Source organism: Argentina silus, assembly GCF_951799395.1.
Source record: "Argentina silus genome assembly, chromosome: 8".
Classification (NCBI taxonomy): domain Eukaryota; kingdom Metazoa; phylum Chordata; class Actinopteri; order Argentiniformes; family Argentinidae; genus Argentina; species Argentina silus.
Window position 1 is genome coordinate 21,521,469 of NC_139662.1, and position 21,062 is coordinate 21,542,530.

A 21,062-nucleotide genomic window follows, 5' to 3' on the forward strand; every position below is an offset into this window, starting at 1 on the left:
AGGGCAGGAATGAGCAACAAAGTGAGGCTGATCACCAACTCAGTGATCAGACTATTTGTAGAGCAAGAGGATCAAGTGTAATTTGGCATGAGTTAATAAAGGGGCCAATGATAGATTTCAATACAGAAAATTTACTTCCCCCCCTCCCCCCTCCGCTCGGCAAAATTCAGAACAATGGGGACAATGGACCTTTTCTCTGCTGGGTGTCTGACACCTCTGTCCCCCTAATCAGAGGGAAGAAATGTTTGGCATACGTTTCGATGTATCGCTTTTTGCATTCGGTTGAGTATGTTCAAAACAGAACAATACTGGGGGAGGAGGGGGGGGGGGTTGTTTACATCAAAGTCTAATTAGTCTGTGTCATTTTGGGGTTTCTACTTGTGGGTCTTGACATTATGCTGGGGCCCCTGGGCATGCTATCTTCTACCAACCGTGACTATGATAGGCTGTTTTCCATCACCACTGACTATAAGAGAGCATGCCAGCCCCCTACAAAGAATGTGGGTAGCTCACACCCACTCAGACAATGCTCAAATAAACTGTCTGTGAGGCTATGGTTAACCGTCAACGTGGTTACTCTTACTTAATCTTTCCCTCGCATTTTCCCTGTTCTTTAATGTCGTGCTTTGGAGGAGCAGGTAAACAGCGTGAATGATGTTCCCACCTGAATGATGGATGGATGTGACAGTTTTATTAATTGTGTGTGACAGCTGTACAATGAGAAACACTTCTGAGTCCTTGCGCAGAGACCTTTTTGAGGAGGCTTTGTTCAAAAACCTCACGGTGGTTTTCTTCTGGATGTTCATCAACTACATCAATGGGACCCTGCTCTACACGTTCTTTACCAACCAGACTTTCAACAACATCCCACGATACATTCTGTACGTGCAGCTGATCATCACCGACATCGTCATGCTCTCTTTCTCCGTGCTCTTGTTTATCTTGGGTTACCTATGTCCTTACCTCAATGTATCCGTGTGTATTGTGCTGATTCTGATAGGCAATAACGTCCATAACAACACTCCACTGAACTTGGCAGGCATGGCTATTGAACGCTTTGTAGCCATCTGCTATCCTTTACGACATCCTATGATCTGCACGGTAAACAGGACCTATATCCTCATCGGCTGCATTTGGGTTGTAGGAGCCGTACCTGGATTCATAAATGTTATTATTGCCTTTGCTTTGAAGCCTTTGTCGTATTTCTCAACCGGCAAGCTGTGCTATATTAGTAATGTATTTGACTCTGATTTAAACTACAAGACTAATCTATATAGCAATATGCTTTACCTGTGCTTTGTGTGGATCACATTGATCTACACTTACATAAGAGTGATGTTTTCAGCTAAAGCTGCAGCCTCTGACCCAGTGAAAGCCAGAAAGGCCCAGATGACTATCCTACTGCATGGGGTGCAGTTGCTTCTATGTATGGTATCCTACATCGCTCCTGTCGTGGACATAGCGCTCATAATGGCCTTTCCCAATTTTCGCTCAGTCATAATGTTTTGTAGCTACATTATAGCAAACGTTTCACCCAGGCTTCTAAGCCCTCTCATATATGGCCTGAGAGATCAGAAGTTTAAAAAGCACATGAAGGGATCTCTTTTTTGTAGACAGACTGATCGGTCAGTGAAACCAGCTCTCTGAGACCCAACGGACCGGGCTTATTCAGTTACAGTAAGTATACACTTAACATAGACACTCACAGTACTGTGAATATATGATGGTGATGGAAGGAGATCATTTAAGTATGGTGAGATCCATTTGTCAATAAGGTATCTGATAGAAGTATAACTCCTTTACTCAACATCGCAAGCCTGAATGTGTTAGTTGATTCAATGAAATTTGTGACCGATGTGATTTATTCTTAATTTCAGCATTTAGGAAATCTATACTGCTACTGCCTCATTTGTCTCAAGTGGTAATTATTGGAACATCGTTAACACCCACGTGAATATAATTCCCTCATCTCTGGTTTGTTTTCCCCTATTGAATTATTTTCCTTCCTTTCCACGCATCAAAGATAACCCTTATGCTCGAGTGTAGACATTTCCCGAATTGACCGAAACTGGAAACATAGTCCCCCTTGACTGAATGCTACAAAATAAGACCATCTCAGTATTCTCTTTGACCATCTTCTTCCATTTCAAGTTTATGTAAATGTGTGGGCTACGCACATTCTATGCCTTTAATCATTACCAAGTCAAACTACAAGTTTAAGTGGAATACCGGCAATAGAATAAAGCGTTTGTGATACATGTTTGCTCGTACATAATATCTTTGTCACGTACAATGCGGGTCTATCTTCATGTCTTGAGGGGCAGATACAAAATAGTGTCCTGTCCTCCGTGTTTGGACAGTGAAGATTTTTTAAGAAAATGTGAATTTTGACCCTATAGTCCAATTTGGATTCCAGTTAAATAATGAGGGAAAAGTCCAGAGTGTAATCTTAATTGGCAGATACTTGTAGTTTTCTCAAGCGGGAAAGATAGTCTGAAAATACCCTCAATAGGTGAGATTCTGTGCTTCCTCCTCATTCATTATTGCATCTTAAATCCAAATTGCTGGAGTGTAGAGCCATGCTTAAAATGTGGCTTCTATCTCTGAATATGAATGTTTATTACATAAAGGACCTGATAGGAGCTGCAGGTGAAGGTGACCTTCCAATGACACTGTTAGAACAAAAACATTTCACAAATGAAACAAGACACAGGTTTAATGCACGAAAAAATCCCAATAGACTTTATTTGGTTTCCTTTTTTTAAACAAAAGTAGAACAATTATTACCCATAGCAAACAGCATGGTGGCTTTTACTTACTTATCGCTTAATCAAATGGCCAGATTACAATCAAAAGTGACATTTACAAACATTAGTTTTTCTTTTTTTAAGCTTTTCAAAGTTTTACTCTTTTTTTGGGTTAATTTTAACTTTTTCCTCCTTCAGCAAATCCTTGCCATTGAAGTTATTCCAACTTTCTAGTGTCCTGGAACAAAAATAAAATACTGCACATTGTAAATTGTCTGGATGAAAGTCAATCATGAACATCTTAACTTGTAATATTCACCAGTGAGATTAAAATAAAAATGTACTCTCGCAGATTACAGGTGCATAGAAATTTAAAGAGACAAAAGTGAAAAAAAACTTCACAATATTTCCTGATGATTAAAAAGAACTGGTGCAGACCTGAAGGGGTTCTTTACTTTATCGGAGTGTTTTCCTTAGCCTGGTGAGCCTGCAGCACAGCTACTGCTTCCTCCACCTGGGTGAGGGAGGGAGAGAGAGAGAGAGAGAGAGAGAGAGAGAGAGAGAGAGAGGGAGAGAGAGAGAGAGAGAGATATTTGGGGAGAGAAAGAGAGGAAAAAGTGAGGGCAAAATTAACCACAGTAATGACGAATAACCCTAGCCTCCACCAGGCAAACTCTCACGTATGGCCTCTCCCGAGGGATGGAGTCGTACCTTAGAATGCAGGGACTCTGGTGACTCCAGCATGTGCAGCAGCTCAGAGTTATCAATCTCCAACAGCATACCAGTGATCTTACCAGCCAGGTTTGGGTGAAGGCCCTGGATCAGAGGGTACAGTCGCTCACCTGCAAATCAGGGTAGAGGCGAGGAGGAGAGAGAGAGAGAGAGAGAGAGAGATCATTCAGACACACTACAGCTGTGTTCCAAAATGTGTTCTAGATGCATTCCGTCTAGAGCGTATACCAAGTATGGATATGTTCTAGACTGAGCGCAAGAACACATTATGGAACACTGCCAACCTGTAAGGAGAGAAGACATGACGTGACATCAGAGAAAGGGCCCTACCGAGCAGCTGCTTCTGCTCCATGAGGGGGGCGGCAGCCAGCATGGAGGCAGTGAGGGGCTCCTGCCCTCTGACGTGCAGCGCTGGTTCCATCACCGTCTGGGCAACAATCTGACATGACAGCACAACCGCAAAGTTTGAACCGCTTTTGACAGACAGAGAGAGACTCTCAACAGACATTAAAGTCACCACAAAGTCAGAACTTTGACGGAATATGAAATTGCTAAAAAAAAAAAAAAAAGATTTTAACTCAACATTTACAATGCATAACATGAAAATATTACATTATGCAACTGTAATGTATGTTGTAATGTATGTTGTAATGTATGTTGTAATGTATGTTGCATTATGCAACTGCAATGCATGTCGTGCTCACAGCACCCCCAACATGTCAAGTGGTGCAACTGGGACGGCCTCTCAGATTACCTGCTGCACTGCCATCGGTGCTGGCATGGTGATCTCATGCTGAACGTTTCTGACCCCAGAGGAATACTTGTACTGGGTGCCTCTGATGAGGGCACTAGACACGCCTGCACGGCCACCAGCTGTCTGTGTGCCGATGTTAGCTGGAGAGGGAACACGCAAGTAATAGTAATAATAAATGTAATAATAAATAATAATTTATTTATTATTTAATAATTTAATACATTATTTATATATTTATAGAGCACATTTTCGTACAGAGACTGCAGCTCAAAGTGCTGTACATAAAAAATCAGAAACTACAGTACAATAGAAGAAAAGTGAAATAGGAAAACAATAAATAAACAGCAGTAGCCTTCATGTTAACATGACACAAGCAATGGTCATAGATAATTAAAGCACTATTTAAGTAAAACCCAAGCAAGCCGTTGATCACTGTTGCAGTCTAAAACGGTCTCATAATGCCCCAATATGAAAGACAAGCAGTGATGACACACGACCCCCCCCCAGTAAGTAAATAAAGTGTGTAAAACCTTCTCTCAAATGTGATAGGTTGTCTGGTATAGTAAAACCAGGCATGGGGCCTGTAGGGAGGTGTTGTCTGTGCAGCCCTTACTCATCCTCTGGGTGTAGTTCATGATGCGGGGGGCCTGGGTGGAGGCCTGCCTGACGGTGCTGATGGGGGTGGAGGCTCGGCGGGGAACGGCAGACCGGACAAACTGAGCCGAGTAAGGGGCTGACACCAACACAAGAGTCTCCATATCAATAGGGCTTCACACACACACACACACACACACACACTCTCACACACACAGCTCCCACTCACCCTGTGGTCTGGGCGGCTGTGCGGTCCAACGTGGAGACGCCCTCACGCTGCTCACTGGGTTGGGGTTGTAGAAGGAGCGATTTGGAGGCTGCTGGACACAAACATCACTTTACTGAACCATGCTCAGAGAGACCAACCAACCAAACATCACTTTACTGAACCATGCTCACAGAGAGAAACCAACCAAACATCTCTTTACTGAACAAGCACTCGCAACGTTAACGATTCAACACTGGCCACGTGAGGAATGCTGGAAGTGAGCCTCTCTACCAATCCACCACTGTGATTTAACTGTTAAAAACCCTTGTTATGAGAATACTACTCTTTTTGTCTGTCCTGGCACGGCCATGTTGTGTAATGGCCACCCCACCAACTTCATGTACCTGAGGCACAGCAGACATGTAGTAGCCTGCCTGCTGGTAGGAGTCGATGACTGGGCCGGGCATGGGCCTGACTGTGGACAGCCTCTGCATGTACTTGTTGGTGAGGATGGCTTTGCGCTCCTCCTTCCGCTGGGCCAGCGCCACGTACAGCGGCTTGGTCGCGACGATCCGCCCGTTCATCTCAGTCACCGCTTTGGTGGCCTCCTCGGGCGACGAGAAACACACGAAACCAAAGCCCTTGCTGTGGCCCCCGTCCGTCATGACCTGGGCGAGGGAGACTGACGGTTACTACACACACACACACACACACACACACGCCCGGGCGGATTCCCAGAAACTCGGGACTACGTCGATTTACGGCGCCGTAATGGCCGCTCATAGAAGGCGTCACACACCTTGGCGCTGGTAATGGTGCCGTAGGGGGCAAATTCCTTCCGGAGCTTCTCGTCATCAAGCCCATCATCCAAGTTCTTGACGTACAGATTAACTCCCTGGAGTCGGCACAAGAGCACAAGACATGAGTACTCACAAGGGGAAATTACTCACTCACGTGGGCTTGTGTTTCATAACCTCAAAAGGCCACTTCTCATTTCACTCATCCAAAATAAAACACAGCAGCTGTGGAAAGCCTCAGATAGGGTAATGAAAGTCAAGCTCAATATATTTGTTAATGTTACTGTGTGCATGTGTGTGTGTGTGTGTGTGTGTGTGTGTGCGAGCGCGGGCATAGGTGCACTTCCCCACAGCACCTGATAGCGTTGGATGCGCTCCTGTTTGATCAGCTCAAACTTGCGCTTCAGCTCCCCCTGGCGCTCTAGTCTCTTCTGAGCACGCCCCACATAGAGGACTCTCCCGTTGTGCTCCTTCCCATTCATCTCCTCTACCGCCTGAAGAAGAAAAAAAAGCACACAGGTGTGAAAACAGTGAACTCAGGAACACCGTCGCCATGACGTCAAAAGACGCCAGTCCATTAGCCCGTCACAGTCCACTAAAAGCCCGAGTCCTTTCACAAGTCATAGTTGCATAATTCATGCGCCATCGGCAGAGGCCTGTTGGTCGGCTATGTTGAGCTGCATTAGTCATGCTGCCGTCCCATTGATGGACCACTCATTCAGACCCCCTCCGGCCAATGAGGTGGCACATAAGACTTGGAGGGACTGGATGGCATTTACGCTAAAACGCAAATAGACTTCACCCTTTGCGCGTCCTCGTGGTTTTCATAGTTCACGAAGCCAAACCCACGGGAGCGGCCCCTCTCGTCAATCATCACCCGCACGCTGAGGGTCCTGCCTGGGGAGACGGGAAAGGCATTAGGGCTATATACGGCTGTTCCTAAACTTCCCGAAACACAAATTACTAGTTTTCTCGGGCCCTGCCCGTCATGACGCTCTTACCAAATTCAGAGAAGACGTCTTTGAGTTTCTCATCGTTGTACTCTTCACTGAAGTTCTTGATATAAACGTTGGTGAACTTCATGGCTTTGGCCCCGAATTCGGCCTCTCGCTCCTTTCGGGACTTAAAGTGACCAACAAAGCTGAGCACCACCATCCCCAGAGACAGATTAGAAAGAAAACAGAGGAAAATACATTTTAGACTTTTAACAATGATGAGAAAATTCATAAGCACTTACAATGTAAAAAAAAAAAACACTTTAAAGTAAATTTAACATGTTCCACATCACAGCAATACTTGTGGGAATTATTTACCATTAGTATACGATCACTCACCTTCTTGAACAGAGAGTAAGATTTTATCTACCTGACATTTTACATAGAAAACAAAACATTCTATTCCGACAATCCATCCAAGCATGTTTGTATGCTTTACATAGAATATCAGCTTATGTTGCTCCCTACTGACCATCATATCAAATTCTGTGATAAAAGAAGGATAGAAAAGCTGTCTACCATTTCACTGACCTAAACGTGGACAACTGACATTGTTTCCCCAGGAAACAGGCCTTTGGGTCTGCAATGGCAGACTCCAACTCACTACCTGTCTCTAGGCTGAACAAAACACATAGATAAGTCATCTGCAAAAACCTTCATTACTGTTCACAACACAACGTGTAACAAATCCAAAATCCCTCCTCCCTAACCACTACATATTTCCATTGCCCTTAGGCTCTTCCCACATGAAGCTCATTCATTTTTAGGTGGTTGGAAGACTGATGTAACAGTTTAAAAAAAAAAAAAAAAAAAAAAAAAAAAAGAACCTCTAGACTACATAGCTGTTGATTCGTTTAGTTGATTTGTTTACTCACACTTTGCGGTCGTTCAGCAACATTCCATTCATGGTGTCTATGGCACGGTTTGCTGCCTCTTGCGTCTCAAAGTGAACAAAACCGTAGCCTTTGGAGCCATGTTCATCACAAACGACCTGAAATCAACAGTCCGTGTTTAAAAGGACTAGCATAGGATGAGCATAGAAACTGATCTAATGCACATCCAATGTGCCTGAAAAAATAAACACTTGGGTTTGAAATGTTCATAAAGCAGGATAAAATGTGTTAATGAACAAGGAATTCAACCACAAACTAATCAATAACTGTACATACAAATATCCTGACACATTGTCAAATTTTGCTCACAAGGAGAGACAAAGCATAGGCTGAATTCTAAAACCTCACCTTACAAGACAGAATATTCCCAAAGGCTGAGAATGTATCATACAGGGCCTTGTTGTCAATTGACTCATCCATGTTCTTGATAAAAATGTTTCCCACTCCAGACTTCCGTAGTCCTGGATCACGCTGAGACCACATTATTCTGATAGGCCGACCCTTGAGGACCTCATAGTTCATCGTATCCAGAGCACATTCCGCTAAAAATGAGAAGCAGGCCTATAAACTATGAACTCTATAAGACTCATCATAGGGGTCAATAAACATAGGCTCCCAATGCAAGATTTGAAAACAAGACTGTGGGTCTAACCCTGCAATCAGTTTGGGCAAAGTAAATTCCAAAGGCCAAGGCCTACTTTAATGAAAGGCAGCCTCTTACTGGTCTGGTGTAGTATACATTTGATCACTGTCAAAATCCATCACTTCTAAGAAAATTATGCGATTGTTGACACGCGGTTGCTATGGTACACATTTGGCCACTCAAAGAGTGAAAAATACCACCTTTCTGTCTGAACTCTTACCCATGAATTACTGCTGCCTAGGGGATGATCCATGAATAAATGAGTGCATGTGGAAACGAATAAGGAAATGTAGTCGAAATGTGGAACCTTATTGATGGCGTGTGCAAGCAGTGTATTTGCTTCCACTTCAAGCCCCCAGAAGTGATGGAACACACTATAAGGTCTCTAACTCAGACAGGGCTACCATCAGTTACCATCGGCTGGCTGCTGGAAGTTGATGTAGGCATATCCTAGAGATCTGCGAGTGATGATGTCGCGGCACACACGGATGGACATGATGGGCCCAGCAGGAGAGAACTTCTGATAAAGCATGGCCTCGGTGACATCTGGGTGTAGGTCTCCTACATACAGGGAGGCCAGGGGGTATGACTGTCCACTGCTATTCATCCTGCAGGCCCTGGGTTAGAGAGGAGAGACCACAGAGAGAGGTAGTGAGGCTGGCTTTGAAATTACTTTTGCAATGATACGCACTGTCGAGTGGAGACATCCCGAAGGGCCATGGCAGTTAATTTGATGCCAACATAGCTTTCGGATTTGGTTTGTAACTGTAGATACTAAAAAAAAAATAGACAGTTTAATGTTTGGATGTCGGTCCACCATGACATGGTGTGATAAGCATCATGTCATGATGCATGTGTAAAGATCCTCACTGCTTCATCAAAGACACCAAGAACCTTGACTTCAAAGTGCGGGACAGAGGGTCAAGAAGTTCAGCGAACCAGCTAAGCTAACAAGCTAACTTGGTTGCTAGCTAACTGCAACCACTCAAGCGTTCTCACCTGAAGCTCCGCTAGCTCTCAAACACTACAAACCTAAATACAATGCTGACAAAAACAATTACGCGATGACATTGTAATATAACTGGGTACTAACCTTTTTTTTTTTTATTTGGTCAAACACGGCTCAATTTTTTTTTTGATTTACAAAGTATCGGTTTCAAACTTTGTAAATGTTTTTGTTTTAATTTAATTATTGCCGTGAAACACCTGCCTTTTCACTCCGCGCCCATGAATATCATTTAATTTGACCTATTTATAAACTTTCATGGGGGGGACCAGACTTTTCCTCCGCGTGGAAAAAATAGTCCTTGAAAACACATTATTTAGGCGTTTTTCTGTGCTTATTAGCAAGTCAAATAATGTGAATCACATATCCTTTGCAAAATACAGAATATTTGCCGTTAATATATAACATGTATCATACAGGGCCTTGTTGTCAATGGACTCGTCCATGTTCTTGATGAAAAATGTTTCCCACTCCAGAAAATCCGTCCATGATTGTGAAACATCTAGTAATAATAATAATAATAATAATAATAAAGATGAAGCCATATTGTTCCTGTAATTATCTTAAACGAAACTTTATTTCACTGGTCTCTTACACTTTCCTAATTATTACATGTAGAGTGAAACGGACATACACAAATGTAGAATTACACCAATAACTACTATTTTTCTCCATTTATCATTACTTTTTAAATATATTCTAAATCTTCACAACCACGTGTGCACTGGGAAATAGACCGTCACAGAAGCACATTTTAGCCAGAAAGTAAATTGAGATACCAGTTATAGACAGGCTCTGTTTAACAGCCACTAATGATCATTATAAAGCCTGAAAGACTGACTATGATTTGTTCAAGCTAAGGGAAGATTATCTTCCAATGTACTGGAACAAAAGTGTTTGTGTAGATTGTCAGTTGTGGAATAAAGTCCTCAACCATGTGGAGTATAATGGTGATGTATGGTATTGTGACATTGAACTTCATCCTTTGGTGATTATGAGGGTTCCCAATCTTTACAATACAGTACCTTATTGAACAGGGTTCCATGGAGAATGAGAAGAGCAGCATACCATACCTTGATTTCTATACAAGAACGGAAACTTGCTTGGTCTAAGCGTAACTCTAACTTCCTAACATTTCCTTCATGACCCAAGAGAGATGTATGAACTGTTGTCCATTTGAACTGTCAAAAAGAAGCTTTGAGAGAAAACCAGGCACAGAATCATTGGAGAAAACAACCGCTTTAAGAGGAATATTTTTTTCAAGCAGGGTTGATACAGTGTGATAAGACATTTTCAATTAACGTCGAAAAAAGGTTCAGTTACTTTTAGGTTTTACAGAAAGATGATAGTCAAATCTTGCAAAATACATGGAACAACATTTAATTAAGCACATACAATTTTCATTGTACTGAGTTCAAGCAGCGCTTGATCTTGAACAGTGAGTTACACCACTAGGACAATAATCCACACTTTGTTCAGAAAGAGTTCTGCCTTTCAGAAAGCCTAATACAATTCTGGTGGAATGTCTTATTATGGAGGAAATCTAACATGGCGAACTAAGGGGTCCCTTAATCAAACCTTTAGATGGTGAATCATTGTGAACATGATTATAGAGCAAAACGCCCAGATGCCAGTGTCACAATACAGCCTGCCTCCTTTCTGTATGAGCCCACAGCAGAATTGCACTGTTAGTTAAATACAGGATTGTACTGTGTGTCTGAATTTCAAAAGCAAGCAATAGTGGCGTGGGGAAGAAAATGCAACACTTAGCATCACAGTGTTTGGTGAAAATTAACTGCCAGTTTAATAACCATACGATAAAACCTGCAAATACCATGACGAATCACACTAAAAAAATGACCGTAACAAAAAAGGATGAAAAATGCACAACCAGCTAGGTGGGACAAAGGAATTAAGGAAGGACGATTAGAATTCACAACCCCCCGCCCCCAACTTTCACACTCACACACACACAGACACACAGGCGTACGCACGCACACACACAGGCACACACACAGGCGTAGACACACACACACGCACACACACACACACACACACACACACACACGCACACACACAAAACCAACAAAAACAGCAACATGGACTTGCTACTCAATACAACCACATTATTTCACAAACAAAATGACTGAACCTGCTAACAACTGAACATTACCCTGTCGCCTCAGTTACCGGACAGGGGTAAACTAGTTGGTCAGGAGCAATTCAGGCTGCTTGTCATACAGAAGGGGGAGGGGCTGATGGAGTGGAGGGGGATGTATATAAGCTGTTTGTGTTTAAGATAAGAGTGTAGGTGGATTAACAGTGCAATTCCATTAGTTTTCCCCTTCTCCAGTCTCGCCCTCATCTCCCTGGTTTTCCGATGTCCACAGCTGTAAAAGAGAGATCATAATTATTTAAAATTATTCTAATTTATAGTGTATATGCCCCATACCCATTTCACAGCCACACATTTGTTATTGCTATTTTGTTAATATTTTGTACATTTTTTGTCAATATGTGCTATTGTTTTTTTATGTCCCATGCACCAACCTCACCAAGTCAATTTCCTGTATGTGCAAATATACTTGGCGAAATAAAAGAATTCTGATTCTGAGAGAAGATTTCGTTAATCCATTACCCTGGATAGATGGATGCATTAGGTGCTTCTGCCAACGGCATTACAGGGAAACTACACCTAAGTGTGTCTGGAAGCATCGTGAATCATGTTCGATTGTTGTGGCAAGGAAGTGGTGTCAAACTACACTAGAATACTCAAGTATTGCTACAAAAAGTGATCAGATGATGTTGAGAAAAACAACGTACAGTGAGGTTATCCCTTAATAGTTGCATGATCAAGGTGCTGTCTTTGTAGGAATCCTCATTTAAGGTGTCGAGTTCAGCGATGGCTTCATCAAATGCCTGGGGGGGGGGATGGGGGAAGAAGAGGAAATAACAGTAAGAATAGAAAGCAAAACAGCCACCAGCGGTTCAGCCATGTGAGTTGCATCTACTGTCACTGTCAATCATCTGTTTTCCTTATGGCATGTGAAGAGAACTGCAATAGGAGCAAAATATCAGGTCTAATTAAACATTTTGCAGACTGAGGCAAAGCGCTTTCCTAAAAATGCATATACGGCAAGAAAAACAATGTCACAATGGCTCCATTTTCATCTTGAACTTGTTCAGTAAAAAACAAAACAATGGATCTGCATTATTTTAATGGAAATCTACGCTATTGATCGTTTTGGGGGTGAAAGACGAACACGGCACTCTAAGCATCTCCGTCAGCTCTCACCGTCTTGGCCAGGGTGCAGGCCTTCTCAGGGTTGTTGAGGATTTCATAGTAGAAGACAGAGAAGTTGAGGGCTAGGCCAAGCCTGATGGGGTGAGTCGGCTGCATCTCCTTCTTGCTGATGTCGAAAGCATCCTGGTATGCCTGCTGGGAGTTGTCCACTGTGGCTGTACAAAGAAAAAACATGGAAGGTAAGTATCTCAAGTACGCTTCGAGACCATCCATCATTCATGTGTGTATGGCAATGTCACTTTAACATGCATCTTGGATTCAGGTTAGTAGACAGAAAATATTGTTCTATACACCCACATTTGTTCCATTATGTGTTTCATGAGTCATGATGATGAGATTATGTGTTGTCCCTTTTTTTTATTTTTTATGTTTGCCAAATATAAACCTAATCTACTTCACTCACTCTTCTTGGAGTCTCCAGCTGCTACCTCAGAAAGGTATCTATAATAATCGCCTTTCATTTTCAGGTAGAACACCTTGCTTTCAGCTGCAGTCGCATTGGCAATGAGGTACTTGTCAAGAAGTCCCTGAAAAAGATGAGGAAGTGGTTGAAGTCAGTAAATCTGTGTCTAGAGGGAAATAAGAAAGAAGTTACATTTCAGAGTGAATATGAGGTCAACATTCTGTGGAGCTTGTGTCCGTCCCTACATATACATACATATACATATATATATATATATATATATATATATATATAGTTTCTCTTACATTTAAGTAGTATATTAGTAGTTTCTCTTACATCTAAGTAGTATATTAGTAGTGTCTATATTAGTAGTTTCTCTTAAATCTAAGTTCCGAACATAGGCCTAGATGTGAATGTACGTTGTGGGTTTGGGAGCGACGCCCTCAACCGTCCACAGCTCTTACCAGGACATCGTTGCAGATGTCCTGCAGCTCGGTCTCGATCTTCTCACGGTACTCGCGGGCCATCTGCTGCTTCTTCTCGTTCCCCTCCGTCTTCTGCTCGATGCTGGAGATGACGCGCCAGGAGGAGCGGCGAGCCCCGACCACGTTCTTGTAGGCCACCGACAGCAGGTTGCGCTCCTCGTTGGAGAGCTCGCCGCCCTGCTCCGTCACCGACTTCATGGCGGCAGCCATGTCGTCGTAGCGCTCGGCCTGCTCCGCCAGCTTGGCCTTCTGTACCAGGTCGTTCTTGTCCATTTTTCAGTCTGTGAAGGATTTAAAAAAAAATAAAAAAAAGATTAATGTAAAAGCGTGTCTTGTGTGGTGTGGCCTCCTCTGCAAGTATCTCCAGACAAACGGTACAGGTGAGAATTGAGATGTCTCCATTTTATTTTTGATATTATACTATTAGGATGCACTATATGTATTGCCTGAACAATTACAGCCTACTTTTGGATTGCTAAAAGGGGACAGCTGAGAGGAAATTGTAAAGTTTGGAACTAATGATGTCCCCATAGAAATAGTATAGACTTATCTCTATGGATATTCTAATCAATTTAAACGTAGACACAGAAATAACCATTTATAATCATGTATGTTAAAGGCATTTCAGATCTCAGCTTACTCTCCCTTCTATATATCACCTATGTGTCCCAACTCGCTGGTACTAGGTAGTGGCAATGCCTAAGGCCGTCGGATAGAGCCAGCACTACAGCAGGAGGAGGAGGAGGAGGAGGAGGTGGAGGAGGAGGAGGAGGAGGAGGCGGGGGGTGGGGGTGTGGGCGTATTAGACTATAATCAAGAATGTAGCTATTGATGAATGGAAGTCAACTAGTTAAGCATAAGTTAATTACTGTTAGCGTTGAGAGAGCCATCGTACGGTTATTAAATGAAAATCAGCAATCAACCTAACCTTTCGATTTTTCACTCTTCACTCGACCCAACCCCGAGTGACTCAAATCAATAGCTACGCTGGGAAATGTTCGACTCGTAATACAACCTAGACAGATAACTAGCACAACCTCTTACTAACAAAAAAATGTCAACTATTGTCATATAAAGTAAACGTGAGCTAGCTAGTAAAAATAGCGCAGGGTGTTATGTCTGCAATTTGATAGCTAGCTAGCTAGCTACAGCTAGCCGCAAAGGCCTGTGCTCGGATCCTGCTAACGTGCTAGCTCAACATCACGCTAGCGCGTAGGAGCTGTCAAACAGTGCCACGGCTAGGCTAGCTGAAAACCCTACGATGGCTACCCGTCGCATGTCAATTGCAATACAGGCCAGTCAATGTCATTGTATAGGTATTAGCTAACACGACGTAACCTCGCTTGAATGTGACAACTGATATTTTAGACAGCGGTGTGTTTCCACTCGCTCACACGGCCTAGGCTAACACGCTACCTCGAACAAAGTGACAGAAGCTAGCGAGATCAAGTCATTTTCAGACCGAGGAGCGCTGTCTGATTAGCGAGCTAGCATGATGGCTTGCGCAAAATAGAATTGTGTAACATTTTGAGGGATTGCGTCATGTCGAACATAAAAATCTAACCCTTAAGGAAATAAGGCACCTCCCTAGATGTTTCGAGTATACAAACTTACAATATTTACGTATTTTATTCCTGCTTTTTTCTCTGGACGATGCAGCCTCCGTCCTCCGTCTCGCTCCTCGAATCGTTCAGGGCAGTACCACTTCCGCTACATTGACACTTCTGTTTCCTCTCCTCAAGCTTCAACATGTCAACCCTCAGCCGCTGCAGTCACCTCCGCTGCATTTATTACGAGATTATGTGTCTGTTCGACATTTCAACATAGGACCTGTCATACACTGAAAGGAATGTCCGCCTCCAAACCCTGGCCATCAATTGCACACATCTTTCAAATGTATTCATTTATTTTCAATTGATGCAGCACCGTCTTTGCCATATCGAAATAAAAATGATCCGGACCAAGACAGTTTGTAATAAAATCCTTAATTCACTTACTCTGATCGTTCGTCGGGTGGTTCTGCCCTTTGACGGGCAACAAGCTCGCCAGATTTCTCTTGCAAAGTAATTTAATAGCAAGTAGGGAGTTAGCAAGCTAACTTTGACCAAATCCCGAGTTGGGGCTAAAGTTAGCTCGCTAACTCACTGGCCTTAGGCTTAGCTCGCCTTGCAGTATACCTTTTAGTTGAAAGGTGTGTTTATTTAGCTCGCTAACTCACTTTACTTGCAATTAAATAATTTTTGCGAGGCACATTTGGCTAGCTTGGTGCCCGTTAAAGACGAATCATCAGAGTCAGTGACAGAAGGAATTGATCACTTAGTGTCTTGGCGGAGGGTCATTTTATTTCGAAACATGGCAAAGTCTTATTGTACCTGTCCATAGGACAGCATAGAGGAGGAGGCTATCCAGCTACACCAGACGAGGCAGGAAAAGGGAATGCACCATCTGTGTGTAGGTAAAATACATGTAAAACTCAATGCTAAATACACTCCTTTGCACGTGGACGAGGAGGGGAGTGCAGTGGTAATTCCTTTCAAATATTAATACACCAAAGAACACAAAAGGATATGCTTTACTTTGCTATACCTGGTAGATGCATTGATCAGTCTAAGCAAACATAAATTGCACTTGCTCAGATCTAGTGCATGCATGTGTACCTTAATTCGCAAGTATACATTAATTAAACACCACTAGATAGATAGACATTGCTACTGAGCAGCCAACTTCATGCATAAAAGCCCGTCTCTCTTGCCTTACCGGGTAAATGTGGATAGAGACTACAAATGTAATTATTCGCTTTGAATCGTCTTGCGCCCACCAACTTCAGTTGTGAATATACAATGGAAACATTTGATAGTTTATAAATTAGATAAATGTACATAGGCGTTTTTGTGTTGAATGTTCATGTGAGATTGTGGGTGTTTTCTCCCGCACCTGTTATACATGGTCCTGTGTTGCTATTGATCACAAAAAAAGACACATACTTCACAAAATACCATTTTATGTAAAATGACATGGGAAGATGGGAAGAAATGTGAATAATTTGAATAATCTTAATGTAAAATCAATAATACATAAAAAATAATCCTAATTAGATTAAAATCAATAATACATCAAAGAGTGCAGTTGCCAGCAGAGGGAGGAGAAGCAGGGGATGATGTCAAATCTGATTATTTTGGTGGTCTGTATGCCATCTTCCAGCTTTTCAAAACCGACCACCTGTGTCTTTTCAAGTAATAGACCAATGGCACCAGGATTGCAGACCCCACGAGTAGCTGTAGAGAAGAGATAAAGCAGCCTCATAACTTTAATCCTCAATCAATGTGGCGTTAAAAAATTCTCTCTGCTTCAATAGAGCCTTTGATTACCTTACCCAGTTATTGACCACTGTTTCACACAAAAGAAAAAAAGAACACGAAGCAAGCTGAACCATCATCCATATGAAATAACAAGCACGTAATTGAGGGCCACAGACCCTTAGTCCTATGTGCTTCCTCTGTTCGTGCTCCGGCTCAGATGGCCACTTAAGAAAGGTGCAGACACCTATCTAGCTCATCATGGCAGGGGTCCCTGTGGAGAGACGTAGAGGAATAACTTTAAATCCAGGCTGGGTTCCTGCTAGGTAGGAGGAACATGGCAGGTATGAATCTTCATCAGCATAGAAGAATAATGTGCACGTGGTCATATGTTCACAATCACTGCCTTAGCTACTGCCTCAACTTGTGACCACTGAATAACAAAAAAGTACCTCCATCTCAGTGTAACCGAGTTGAGATAGGAAAACTCACTCCTCAAGTTCGAAATACCACCACCTGCGCTGTCGAACTGCTAGTTTTTCGATAGCATAGATTTACATCGGGTATTTGAGGAGTCAGTCACTTGTGTTGGCAAGTCAGAGGTGGCAAGTTTGAGATTTGGCCGGAGCAACTTGAATTGCGGGGCGACTGTTTGCAACAACTTGATGTCTGTTTCATTGCCACTCACCATCATCACACTCTAGAACCTCGTTGTAGATGGGAGGAGCCATGCTGACAGCCTGGCCAGGGAAGTAAGGGTCGTAGTAAAGCCCCTCTCTCACGTCAACTCCAGCAGGGGGGCTCACAGTGTCCTGTCAGTAAGGAGAACACATAGTCCTCTCCTGCATGTCTGTCAGAGAAGCAGAAACCATCTCATTCATAAGACACAAGACAACTGAAGACATTAATGCTGTCCTTAAATTATTCACAAAAACTGTATACAGGAAAACAGAGTCACTGCTGCCATTGTGTAGAGTCACTGCTGCCATTGTGTTAGTGTATTGCGATGTAACTATATTGTTGTGTCACTACTGTATTATGTGCTACTGCTGTGTTCTTGTGCTACTACTGTGTTCTATTTGCTTTTTGCAGAGGAGAGCCAGAAAGTAATAATTGTATGTTACTGTCATACACTACCCTGTATCCCACTACATATGACAATAAACGTTTGAAAGGAACTACTGTCTGATCTTCTATCATGCTCGAGATAAAACACATTTTCTAAGCCTTACACATTATCATCCATTACCTGGCACTGATAATGTAGCTAAGGTCAGGGGTCAGGGGCTCCATTGTTTGCTGTTCGGCCAGCCTCTGGGTTGGAATATTGCTTGGGGAAGTAGTCTGACAGCTTCCCTGGTCGAGTGAACATCTCTCTAATTCAACCTGTGGATGCGCGGAGCGAAACAGCCACCACCTTCATTTAACAGCAGATTTATATATTTCTATCTCTACGTATCTGAATTTCATATTAGTAACTGCTCTAATAGCAGCTGAATAGCAGCTTATTGTCGATTCTGTTTTAGAATGTGTGCTTTGGTCACAGATTCCATTTGCCCTCACCTCCTCGGCCAGCACCTTGACTTCAGCCTCTGTGTGTGAGACTCCTACAAGGTTTCGGAAGGCCAGGTATTCCATACTATGACAGGCAGAACACACCTGCTGGTACACCTGATATCCACGTCGGATACTGTTGGTTAGACAACAAAGAATAGAAGGACAGGCTAAGGCAGGTGCTTATACAGTAGCGTCATTTGAATATACTTTCGGTGTACAGATAAATACATGCATGTTTACAAAAGGGTATTTTATATTTGCATATTCTTGTGACAATGACGAACACCAAAACGCCACTAACCATGGCAGAAGAACATTGAAACATGTGATTGAACATGAAGAAAGAGGACAGATGCATGATCAAGAGATGAGAGCATGCCATTGTGACTCCATGGGTAGGATGGTGGGTGAAGCTCCAGGACTGAGGCTTGCAGACTGATGAAGCATCAAAGCCATGACGGCACCTCCTGCGGTAACACACCCCGTGATGACAACGCTACCTTCTTTCCTCTGGACAGACTTGCAAATGACTTGTTCATACAATTGTTTATCAACTAGAAGTGTAATAACAGCGTCGCCTTTCGCTACAGACTTGGCAGTAAATCGGACTTGTATATTAATCTACATCTAAACAGGGATATACATGTCAGGCATACACATGTCTGTAGTAGGCGACTTTGGCTACAGAGAGAAGACAGTCAGACTCATTCTTGATTGCCTAGCTAGTAATGTTGTAGCAATCACTCCTCTCGACACTGAATGTGACTAGGATAACTTGCTACCACAGCTACCTAGTACTACTAACTACTACTACTAGCTAGTTAGATGGCTTTCTCCTCAGTGGTGGTGAAGTGTTCGTAACAAAATTCGATGAGCGTACAAATCTGACGTTGCCAAGACAGAAAAGTCCGTGCTTACTGATTGGTCGGTTTACCTGAGGAATGACGACATTCTTCGATTTCAGGAGAGTTCTACCACTACAGCACCCTCTAAGAGCCGCCATGCTGGGAACCCGCTTGATGCTCGTACTTGTCAAACAACAACCAACAACCACCGCCAGGTGGTGCCCAAGGTCAGTGTGATGCAACCATCCTCTTTTGTAACTGACATGTGAACAGTACCAAAGACGGTAGTACCAAAGAAAGCACCCTCTTTGGGAGTACTTACATTCTGGCATGGACCTCTTGTTAATGAAAAAAATATGCTTATTGTACAGGACAAATCATGTTTGTATTTCGTTTCAAATGTACACACGGTTCTTTTCTGTGTTAGATCATTTGTGTGTTTACTCAAACAGCCCTCCCTCGCCTCTGTACCAATTTCAAAGTGTCATAAAACCAAACCTCACATTCATAGATACATTTTCTTGTTGTTGCCACATTTGTCAGTTTTTAATAAAAGAGGAAATTGTTGCTTATAAGTTTGCTTCTACAGACTTTCTTTCCAGACACTCTTAAGGCCGGGCACATTAGGCCAGATGGTCCTAGTATGTACTCTTTTTGATTAGGAACACAGATGGCGCTATGATTGAATACATTGATCGCTGCACTGCGTCACCATAGACATAGAGAAAGAAGCTTTGTGGCGTCATTTACGCATCATTTGATGATTGGCAGATGTGGCTTTGTGACGCTAAAGAATGTTTACCAGCAAAGAGAGGGGTCAAATTACCTTTCTCCATGGATAGCATCCCAATCCTCTTAGATAAACATTGAATGACGTTAAACCACAAAAACAAGAAAGGTATATCTAAAGCTATATGTTGTTTTTCCATCAAAACAGCAACCGTAGTCTTACGGGTATGGTGTATGCCAAATTACATTCACCTAACAGTACATTGTCCGATTGAATTTGGTGAGTTATTGAGACTTCTGTTTTACAGCTACAATCTACTTTTTACAACCGGACAAGAGAGAGGCCAACTGGCTGTTTACAGGCATTTGTTGGTAGTAAAGGTCTGAATTCGAATCTCCACGAAAGAATCGTTCAGTGTTTACTCGATATTTTTAGATAAAGAGCCATCTTGCTCGTTTTGCCGGCTGAGATAGTAGCTTGGTTTTAAAATGAAAACTTAAGTATCAACAGCTGCCAGCTTTGTTACCAGATTGCTAAGAAAAAGCTGGACATCTGTCTGAAGACCAACGGAAGCACTTCAGCCATTCCCTGGAGGAAGCTTTAGGAGGTGTGTGAAAAGTAAATCAAAAGCAAATCAATGTTTATGGAATGTCAGTATGTCATGTAAGCCTTCCTCCCAATAAGACATAAACAAACACAAGTTTCATCTGATATTACATGATCATGTGGAGAGTTTATTTCAGAGTGCATTTAGTTTGGTTCTTAAAAGAGGTTTTAATCCCCCTTTCCATCTCTTACAGCACCACTGGTTCCCCCAGGCTCCATGCAAAGGTTCAGGATACAGGTGCATCAGGATCAACCACAAAATGGACCCCTTGACAGTTTTTCTCCCTACTGCTTAGTGAACTGACCGTATGGATTGATCCGTATGAGGTGTCGTTTCGGATAGGAGGCGATGGATCCACCTGCGTCCTCTACGAGTCCACTCCACCGGCGCCTACCAATGCAAACCCATCAGACAAACATGGTCAGCTGCAAGGAAGAACTTAGAATCGGAAGATCAAGTCCCTCCA

At 42.7% G+C, this 21,062-nt stretch overlaps 3 protein-coding genes and 1 pseudogene across 4 annotated transcripts; 1 reads left to right on the plus strand and 3 right to left on the minus strand.

Annotated features, from left to right (window-relative positions):
* Positions 1-717: 717 nt before the first annotated feature.
* On the plus strand, positions 718-1,647 carry or90j1 (odorant receptor, family 90, subfamily J, member 1; the record flags this gene model as incomplete). Its single annotated transcript, XM_083674778.1, has 1 exon — positions 718-1,647. One exon carries the CDS (start codon positions 718-720, stop codon positions 1,645-1,647), a length of 930 nt encoding a protein of 309 aa, XP_083530904.1.
* Positions 1,648-2,784: 1,137 nt separating this feature from the next.
* On the minus strand, positions 2,785-8,970 carry pabpc1l (poly(A) binding protein, cytoplasmic 1-like; the record flags this gene model as incomplete). The annotated part of the gene is made up of 15 exons (XM_083674409.1): positions 2,785-2,985; positions 3,186-3,261; positions 3,459-3,589; positions 3,810-3,918; positions 4,234-4,373; positions 4,847-4,966; positions 5,057-5,147; positions 5,440-5,703; positions 5,835-5,930; positions 6,189-6,326; positions 6,635-6,729; positions 6,834-6,973; positions 7,703-7,818; positions 8,069-8,262; positions 8,778-8,970. 14 exons carry the CDS (start codon positions 8,968-8,970, stop codon positions 3,199-3,201), a joined length of 1,890 nt encoding a protein of 629 aa, XP_083530535.1. The 3' UTR covers positions 2,785-2,985; positions 3,186-3,198.
* A 1,619-nt stretch (positions 8,971-10,589) lies between these two features.
* On the minus strand, positions 10,590-15,271 carry LOC310808760 (14-3-3 protein beta/alpha-2). Its single transcript, XM_083675830.1, has 6 exons — positions 15,176-15,271; positions 13,541-13,842; positions 13,077-13,200; positions 12,665-12,828; positions 12,193-12,288; positions 10,590-11,759 (listed from the first exon to the last, which is right to left on the minus strand). The coding sequence occupies exons 2-6, from the start codon at positions 13,832-13,834 to the stop codon at positions 11,703-11,705; spliced, it is 735 nt and encodes a 244-aa protein (XP_083531956.1). The 5' UTR covers positions 13,835-13,842; positions 15,176-15,271; the 3' UTR covers positions 10,590-11,702.
* Positions 15,272-16,684: 1,413 nt separating this feature from the next.
* Positions 16,685-19,431, minus strand: LOC310807933 (cytochrome c1, heme protein, mitochondrial-like; annotated as a pseudogene). The gene is made up of 6 exons: positions 19,349-19,431; positions 18,402-18,547; positions 18,107-18,243; positions 17,546-17,707; positions 17,037-17,131; positions 16,685-16,836 (listed from the first exon to the last, which is right to left on the minus strand). The product of its transcript is annotated as a cytochrome c1, heme protein, mitochondrial-like (transcript).
* Positions 19,432-21,062: the final 1,631 nt, after the last annotated feature.